The following is a 9,319-nucleotide window of genomic DNA, read 5'->3' on the forward strand; positions in this document are numbered from 1 at the left end:
TAAAATTTAATGAAATGATACGATAAACTTGTGAGTGTGTGATTTACACACAGCAGAAGCCCAGATAGTACTGCACAATTGCATATGCACTGCTAGCACACACATTAAATAAAATTAAGGGTTGTGTTTATAAAATTATAAAAATTATAAAATCCATCTAAAGCTTTTGCAACAAAGTAGTTTCAATGTACTGCTTAACTTTTATCCCGATTTTTTATACCAGTTTATTACAAATTTCATGTTAATCTTAATATTTCTCAGTGCACGGCTTGTTAGTCAAGTCTGTTTTCCCGGGGTTTTCTCACACATCTTCTGCGGAAGTCTGGCTCCCGCTCGTTCTTTGTACCAGTGCGTAATTTCAACATTGGCAATTAAAATTTTGTATGAGTTGCTTGCAATCAGTGCCCAAACTTGCCACGCACAAACAAATACACTCGCAGAAACACCCACACGGATGCCCGCACACAGTTGCATGTGGCGACAAACTCAGCTGGTGTCTGCATAATTTAAAGCATACATTTAGGCTGCCGGTCCTGGCTGTGTGATAAATGCCAACCAGTCAGCGCACACTCTCACAAACATACCCATCACCCAACCTCACCCATACACCCAAACACCGATGCGGAGGACATCAGTTCGCTGCTGCTGACAATTCCAAACAATTTGCCGAGTCTGGCAAGCATTTTGGGCTTGGTTCCCTGTTCGGGGCTGTGATTGCCGTCTTCGGCGCTCTGCTTTGATTATAAGCCACGCCCACACAGAGGCATGCGTGGACACACTCAGAAAAAATGATCGATCAAACACTAGATGAGGCCCTCTTGCCAAATTACTAGGGACTTACGAGCAATTAAAGGTGGTTTGAATTATGCCAGATAAATGCATATGCAACAAAATACATATTTCTATTTTTATATCATTCTTATGTTTAACTCATACTTCTCGGTGTATCCACCCAGCCGGGCTTTAAATCCATGTAAACTACGAACAAATGTTTAGAGAAAACTTGTTACTTGTTATTCTGCATATTTGACAAACACTTCGCATGCTCACAGCTAACGAATGTTAAGTTCTGGAAACCTTAAATCCATTGAAGCCCAAAACTCCGTCAAGTATTTCAAATTCGAATTATGAGCAGATATACTTCATTTCTTTGCAATTGGAACTTTGCCCATATGGAGTTTAAATTGAGATTTATTTAATTGCAACCAGACGTTTTATTTATTTTCTGTATATAGTGTATAAATAGGACATGAGCAGGACTAAATTCGAGGCAAGTAAAGTGATTGAGATTAAAATGTTCAGTGAGATTTGCGCACTAGTTACATGACGTAGGCACGTCGCATCATCAGATCAAAAAACATATCGTTGTCAATTGAGGCACTAATGGTGGCATAATAGTTGACAAACTCCTCGCGGGTTATCTGTGGTACATGATATTTTTAAGTTGTTTGTAGGCAGAAAATGTCATAAGGACTCACCTTTCCATCCAGGTTTCCTCGACCTCCCTCAAAGTTGTGCAAAAAGTCGGTAAGAATTTCATCCTCAGACTTTTCTCCAGACTGGTACTTGGGATGTTCTTTTACAGAGTACACGTTCTTAAGATCTTGAATGGTAATTACTCCATCTTCATCACGATCCATTTTGTTGAACGCCTGATCAATAATATTCAAACGACTCTGCGGCATGGGGGGCTAAGTATGGGAAAATAATATATTTCAATGGAATGGAATAGTTTATAGCTTATGAATGGTATGTACAAAATAAGATGTATTGTGCATCTTACCCTTAGTTTAAGCAGGAACTCGGTCATATTAATCGATCCACTGCCATCCTCATCAAACCTAAAAAGGGAAATTTAATATTTCTCCTATTGTTAATGAAACTGCCGTCACTCACGTGGCGAACATCTGCTTGATCTCCTCCTCCGACACATCCAATCCGGTGTCCCTAATGCCAGTGATGAACTCCTCCTCATTCAGAGCCTTGCTACCATCGTCGTCCATCGCCCGGAAGGCCCTGCCATGAATAATCGAAAGTTAAACTGTTACTATTGCATAATTCAGCGCAGGTCCGATTGAAATGTCGTTAAAAGGCAATAAGCCAATCATACCTGCCCAATCCCAGTATGCCTGTTGCTCCGCGGCTGAGGCACAGCAATCGCAGCTTGGTAATGGGATCCTTGTCCTCGCCATCTGTCAGTTCCCGGAGCGCTTGACTCGCCATGTTGGCCTCCAGGGTGTAGAGGTCACAGTTCGGGTTCTTAGATTTAGGCATTTTTAGAATTTATAAATACGTTTACGTTTAATTTAATGTGAAATAGTTGTCAAAAATTTTTGACATTGCTACACAAAATGTGTATCGATTGATTTCGATTTTAGTAAGCTTGACCCGCTTCTCTTTAACTTTGATGTGGGCGTATAATAATGGAAAATTAACCGTGAGTAATATGTGGTCCACAGTACCGATATATGAGTAAGAATTAGCAATATTCAATGGAAAACAATTCAAGTACATTCTACAAAATTACAAAAAAAAGATTTTCCTGTCTTATTCTGCATGTATGTATTGCATTTGAGTATACATATTGCGACCTTATCTTTTAATTCCTTTATCTGCCTTAATATCAAAATAATGTTAGAGTTCATTTTTATGTCAACCAAAGCAAATAAACTACAGCGAATCAAAACCAGAGTATTCAATTTCATTCCTATATCTCTTATGGCTATTCCCCGTAATGTAATTATAGCGAAAACGCTAAAAAAAGTGACTAACAAAAATATCCATTTATGGATCAAGTAATTAAAGCTACTGCGCAAACACAAACAATATAAAAACAAAAGATCCCTTGAACCGCAGTGAATCATTCGCTTCGCCTCTGCTGATTTTTCTCAAGACGCTCTCTAAGTGTTTGTTTCGTCACACTTTTAAAGAGACTTGCCTTCAATTAAGTGAAATTCGTCACTAGGCAAGGGGAGTTAATAATCAGCTGGAGAGGTGTAACGAAAGTGGGGTGGATTTTTAATTTCGGAGAAAGCCCTTTCGCAATTTCCCAAATTGGAACCCAAGGTGAAGGTCGCCGACCAAAAGTTTGGCCCCACAAATAGAAAACAAATGCGGGAATAAACAAGCCAAGCACAACGTACCTCCATGTTTTTTATTCGTGAATAGACCTTTTCACTAGTTTTATACAAAATTTGATGGGGGCTTGTTTTTTTTATAGGCGCCCAACTGAATGGATAACTGCAAGATACTTGTTACTTTGGCGGCTTTGAAATGCAAACTGAAAGCGAAAAATAAAGCGGTCGCAATGAATAAACAGCCAGTCGCTCGAGAAGAGCGAGATGGCCAGATACGAAGGTTCGAGACAGAACGAGAGGCACTCACCCAGATGGGGAGCACCGTGGAACGAGTGGAAATGAAATATGAGCTTTGCCGGCTTTTGTGGCGGGGGAAAACTAGTTACTAAAAAGCATTTACGCTCATGTAGAGCAGACAGTTCGTCCCAGACAGAAAACCCACTGGACTGCCAGCTCACCTGACTCATCCGCCTAATAACTCGGTCGCATTTGCCAGTGATGGCAGCTTTATTTTAAAATAAAATAAGATACATACTGTTAGAAAATAAGATAATATAAAATGAATTTAATCAAATATATTGACCCATATAAATTAGATTTTACCCAAACATTTGACAATAAACTTCTCATGACCAAACCATGTTTATATATAAATCTGTTCTCCACGAACAAGCGAAATTTATTAGATAACAATACATTTCTGTAAGCTAAGATATTTTCTATGCCTAAAAAAACTTCGAGTGCCTACAACTTTGTTAGATAGAAATGGACAACTCTGATAGTGGAATATACCCGGTCTTCTAAACATTTTATTTCAATTAAAAAGTGGCGGGTTCCTACACACCAATTTCGTGACTTCACTGGCCAAATGTTTACTTTCGGCCAACACGAGCCGACAGAAAACAAATATTCAAACTCAGTGATTGTGGCCTGTAAAATTGATCTAGATAAAAAAACGAAAGCACCTGAAAGTATGCAATTCAAAGTGCCCACGAGTTTGCCATTTATTTGGTTGGATTTAATTGAAGTTGCAGGGCAACCAACAACAGAAAGTTCAAAGTTAAACAAGCGTTGGTTTCGATTAAACTCATTCATAAAGATCAGGAAATAAAAATGATGTTGTCTCTTTAAGTTAATACTGCACTTGGCCTTTGATTCGCAGAATTTAAAATATGTAAATGAATGCAATCTTTAACTATTCACTTTTTCTTTTTATTTACTTTAAATTCTTTATTAATTTTTTTTTTTTTTTTTTTGTAAGGCCTGCTGTAAATATTTAAAACCTAATGCAGTACACTAAAATAAACTTGGTAAATCGAATATGACTTTTGCTGTTATTTGTATATCTTCACATTCCATTTAAGGTTGCATTTGCTGTGGTAAAATTCATTTTCCAATAGGCGGCACACAACACTTAATTTAAGGAATAGCCTTGAACTAAGTTGCTATTGGACACGGCTTGGTCGGTGCACGTGTTCCAAGGGTCTTATAATATGCATACGCCCCTAGAGGCACTACCATGTCATACGACCATTACGGGAAATAAGCCAGGTAAACATGACAGCACAATATTTTCACTTCGACCAGCGTGTTTGTCTAGCGCGGCCCCAATAATCAGTCATGAATCACTGCCGGCGGCCAACACTGCGTATGCGTAATATGCACTCAAATAAACCCTTTATAACGGTACTTAGCATGTTTAGCAGAGTAGAATCAAAGTTTTTGTTTGATAATTGATTTATTTATAATAACCTTGAGGCTCCAGCCTTTCGTGCGAATCTCCCTCAAGAACATGCCGCCCTACGAATTGAAACTCAACTAAATTCAGCCGGCGAAACTTAGTAACTAAAATAATAAATGCCGCACAAGTAAGTGGAACTAGGCAACAGCTCGGGGTGTACCACAACACACTGCGGCAATGAATGGGACAAGGTGACTCATATCGTGTCTTTGAACTTGTCCCGTTTTAGCCAAAGAAACCACAAGAAATAATAACACGTGTTCTAAAATGGTGAAATTGTGTCAATAAATTATCTTGTGTTCTTTAGAATAAGGATAATTTTTAAGTTATTCATTAATACAAAGAGTAGTTTTCTTAACAGAAATCTATTTTCGATAAGCTTTTACTAAGAGTAACAACTTTTCCCCTGTCCACGCTTTTGAGAAAGCTTTTCAGCAAGAAAGAAGGCAAGCGAGTGGTTAGTGGATATGACCTGAAGGTTTTCCACCTTTTCCACACATTTCCCCAGTTGACTGACTGTCCGTCTGAGAGAGTGGGTGTGTGAAAAGGACGTTGGAAAGAGGGCGGGACTTCAACGGGAGAGTGTGTGCATTGATGTTGTCAACGCATCATCTGAGCCTGAACTCAATCAGTGAATCACTTCACAATTCGCTGATCAAAAGGAAAACAATCATACGCATTTGAAGTGTCAGAAATTGCCAAAGAGGAAAAGCCCCAGTTGAGAGAGGGAGATGGCCAAACATGCGAATGAGACGGCGACAGAGCGAAAGCGGCGAGAAGAAGACCAGGACCCTTTCGTCCTTTTTGCCATTTTGCCATGTTGACACACTCAAAACTCTGCGACTGTGTGCGAGTGCCTGGCGTGTATTTTCTTTTTAATCAATTTATATGCAAATAAGTGAAATGCTTAACTGAATTTGAGCTGTCTCTCTGACTGACTGACTTGCCCCCTCCCCCACTTGGCGACCCCTTCAATCATTCGCCTGCCTTTGCCTTTTTGCCAGTTGCTTGATTGAAAACGTTAAACGCATTGATTAACGAAAGACGCAAATTCGACAGAGACTGGGATTTAATTGAACTTGTTGCCACGGAATTCCCTTTGCCACGTCCACTGATTGCCACATCCAACTTTATCCATCCGAAAGCCAAGATCTTCCACAGACTGTTGCAAATATTTGCCTGGCCAACACTACACCAGTCGGTTGTCAACCACATTTTACTAATATTAGGTTCAGCCCAGCATAGTTTAGCACCACCAAAAACTACCGCTGGAAAGAAATTAAACATTTTAAAAATTACCTTTTTTTGATAAATATTTACATTGCATTTAAATGGATTTATTGAAAAGATTAAAAATATCTATACATTTTTATGAAAAGATTTTGACCTAGTTTCTTATTTTCGCTTATTCTCAGTGCATTGAGTCAGCTCCTTTCCCCTTCACTTTTTCGTCAAAGGCGAGAACGACTCTCACCTAATCCTTAGGATGGAGGAGCACCTTCATCACACCGGCGCCAGTTTTGACAGGCCCTCGAGAATTTTGGGTCTTTGTCTGTGGCGACGCCTGTGTGTAAATTGATAAAATCAACTTGATAACTTCATTTCATTAAGTAAACATTAATCACATTAACTTTTGTGCCTTATGTCGGTTTGGGACTGGTGCCGAAATTAACCCTAAATGCCTTCCCCACTTCAGACCGTAAGATCTGTATAATTTTAATAAGAAAATCTGCTTGTCTGCTTTTCACACGCTCCCGACCTTTGAACCACAAAAGGCAAAAGTCTGCCAGGAGTGTGTCAATACATATTCAGCTTTGTATCTTTGCGCAAAAGGTAGTGTGTGTGTGTGTGGTATGAACCCTTGAGGTCAAGGCGTATAAAACTTATTACTTAATTTAAGTTGGGTCGCCAGCGAGCTTGACAGTGCCGAGGCACCAAAGAATTTATCATGTTGGCAAATTTAATAAAATGCGAAATACATTTTAATACATTTCGTTGGTCGAACGGGTTTTGCCTTTGTCCTAATTTTCGAAATGAGCATCTGCATATTTCAATTTCCAACAGATTTACATAAATTTTATAAGCCGAACTGCGTTGAATTGAGTTATTCATGAAAAGGGTTGTTTCTACTCTCTGTTAATGGGGTTTTAAGGAATGGTTATAAGGTTGGGTAGGTAAATTTACAACGATTAATATTAAATCATTGCTTTAATTTAACGATCATCTTTAACAAAAGCATTTAAAATGCATAACATATTAAAAGCAATATACCTTTGCCTCTTCTAATATTTTGTAACGTTTTCAGGGCATTTAAAGTTCGGACAGGTTTTTGATTTGATCTTTGGCCATGCCAAACTGTCAACTCGTCTGGACCCAAGACTGCTTTGGGTCTATTCCCGACACCATGTGAGTTTTGATTAGTTGGTTTTGAATGACTGGAAATTATTAAAACTGCCAAAATTGATCAAACCTGATGACGGACACTCGATGCACACGAATCTAGTAACTTTTTTCATTTGGCTGTCGAGTTCGGCCATTAACTGGCAGGATATTGTATGCAAAAAGTTGACATGCGAATGCCAAAAGCCGTAAATGATTTGATAGTTGTGCTTATTACACCTAGTGTGCTATCTAGGATATATTGGTGGCCTTTTTTTTGGTGTGATAGGATGCTGTGTGTGGTTGCGTTGTCAAACTTTTCAAATTAAGCGAAGACTTTCTTTCGCAAGCTCTTTCCTCTCTGTCTCTTTCGCACAGTTTGCTGGCGTTTATTTCCTAGTTTACTTAGTAACTAAATCACGTTTCTTATTTAAGCTTAAGAGCTCATTAACGCCAGGTTTGAACATTATCATAAAATGAGCCAGGAAACTCGGATCGGAGTCGCGTTTCGGTGTCTGAGTTCCTGCCAAAGTTGTTTCTGTGCCCTCAACAAGCTGTGCCGGCTAATACCTGCACACAAGCAACCGCACAATCACATGCACTGAGAAAAACAAATAGGTGTACAAGTTGCATTAATCAAAAATAAAAATTAATTCATGTGAATTACAATAGCACTTCGACTCTTTGTTTTACAAACATATTTAATTTATGCTTTAGGTATTTAGTTAAATGACCTAAGAGACAATTAGACTAAAATTAATAATACTATTTATTCGCAGTGCACACACACATGCAGCCGTCATCAATCGCCATTGAAATTCAATCCGCAAATTCTAACGAGCGACGACGACGGAGACGACACTCACACTCACACACCCACAGTTTGATGGGCACCGGCAATCAGCACACATCAAACACACACTCGTGTGAAAATGAAAAGGGGAATGGAGGATGGGGGATGGCAATGGGGTTGGCGAATTCCTCACACGTTGCCATAAAAATGTAAAAGGGAAATAATATAAAAATAGAAAGTTTTCGCACTTCACGTGTCAAATCCTTTTTAATGAGTTTTTTGAAGCATCAAAAAGTTTGCCATTTCTTGCACACTTTTACAAAGTACCCATCCCCTTCTGCCTCCTCGCATCACACCAAGGCCACCACCACCCACTTTTTCACATCCTGCCGCATCCTTCACTTTTCACACTATGTTGTTCCTTCAGTTGCCTGCCTCGAGGTTCTTGCTCCAAGATTTAATTTCATTTTATTTCCTTTTTTCGGCTGCTCCAACAACGTCTCTTGTAATTTCCAATACTTGATTGAAATCAATTAGTTCGTATATATGAAGATACAATTTAAACACTGAAAAAAAAATCTACGATAAAGGTTTGTTTAAAACAAATAGTTAGCTGCAATCTTAGCCAGTTGTTTAAATCATAGTCCTAAATGTGAGAACTATGAACTATGATATCAAAAAAAAGTATGAGCGGTATGTTAGTTGTTAAAGTGTACCGCTTCAGATAATCACAACAAATGGTTTGACCATACGAGGGTGCATTCAATTCAATTCACTGAACTCCATCCAAATCCACTTCATCTGTCTGGGCCTTGCGCTCATAAATGATGTGGCACAATTAAAGGCCCAAGCGTCCGTCGTTAACCGTATTGCTGGCCAGATCTCTTGGCCAGGTTTTGGGCCACGTTCGACACGTTCGTCATGCCATCAGAATGCGTGCGTGCCTGCAGTCCTCCGGTTCCCTCCTGGTGGCCTGGCATCCTGCGGACTCCGTGTCCATGCTGCCCGTCACGCAGCAGCGTTTGAAGTCAATTTAAAATGAGCATCCGAGCGTGCAGTCATGAGATGCACCCAGCAATATACCCCTTTCTGCAGAATCCTTCACTGGCAATAATGTGGGAGCAGGTCTGCCGCACGCCAATGTCGGAACAGATATAAATATTTAATATTATTAATAAATTATTTAACAAATTAATTAAAACCTGGTGTGTATTTAATGACAGCAAGGCCAGCTGTATCCAGCTACATAGCCTGTGCCCGTCCACAGTATCTTACTATATTGGCATAAAGATCATTTAGAAATTTGCTTACAAATTTTATTTTAGCATT

The 9,319-nt window shown here is 39.2% G+C and overlaps 1 protein-coding gene across 2 annotated transcripts; it reads right to left on the reverse strand.

The window, feature by feature from the left end:
* Positions 1-1,197: 1,197 nt before the first annotated feature.
* Positions 1,198-4,900, reverse strand: CG10126 (uncharacterized protein). Of its 2 annotated transcripts, none has more exons than NM_176487.2 (6): positions 4,830-4,900; positions 2,111-2,259; positions 1,897-2,016; positions 1,784-1,841; positions 1,479-1,691; positions 1,198-1,421 (listed from the first exon to the last, which is right to left on the reverse strand). In NM_176487.2, exons 1-6 carry the CDS (start codon positions 4,869-4,871, stop codon positions 1,320-1,322), a joined length of 684 nt encoding a protein of 227 aa, NP_788664.2. In that variant the 5' UTR covers positions 4,872-4,900; the 3' UTR covers positions 1,198-1,319. The 2 variants fall into 2 exon arrangements, with proteins under 2 accessions (NP_788664.2, NP_650234.3); NM_141977.3 differs by lacking the exon at positions 4,830-4,900 and adding an exon at positions 3,144-3,286.
* Between the last annotated feature and the right edge of the window lie 4,419 nt (positions 4,901-9,319).

The sequence above is a fragment of the Drosophila melanogaster genome, chromosome 3R (assembly GCF_000001215.4).
Source record: "Drosophila melanogaster chromosome 3R".
Classification (NCBI taxonomy): Eukaryota; Metazoa; Arthropoda; class Insecta; order Diptera; family Drosophilidae; genus Drosophila; species Drosophila melanogaster.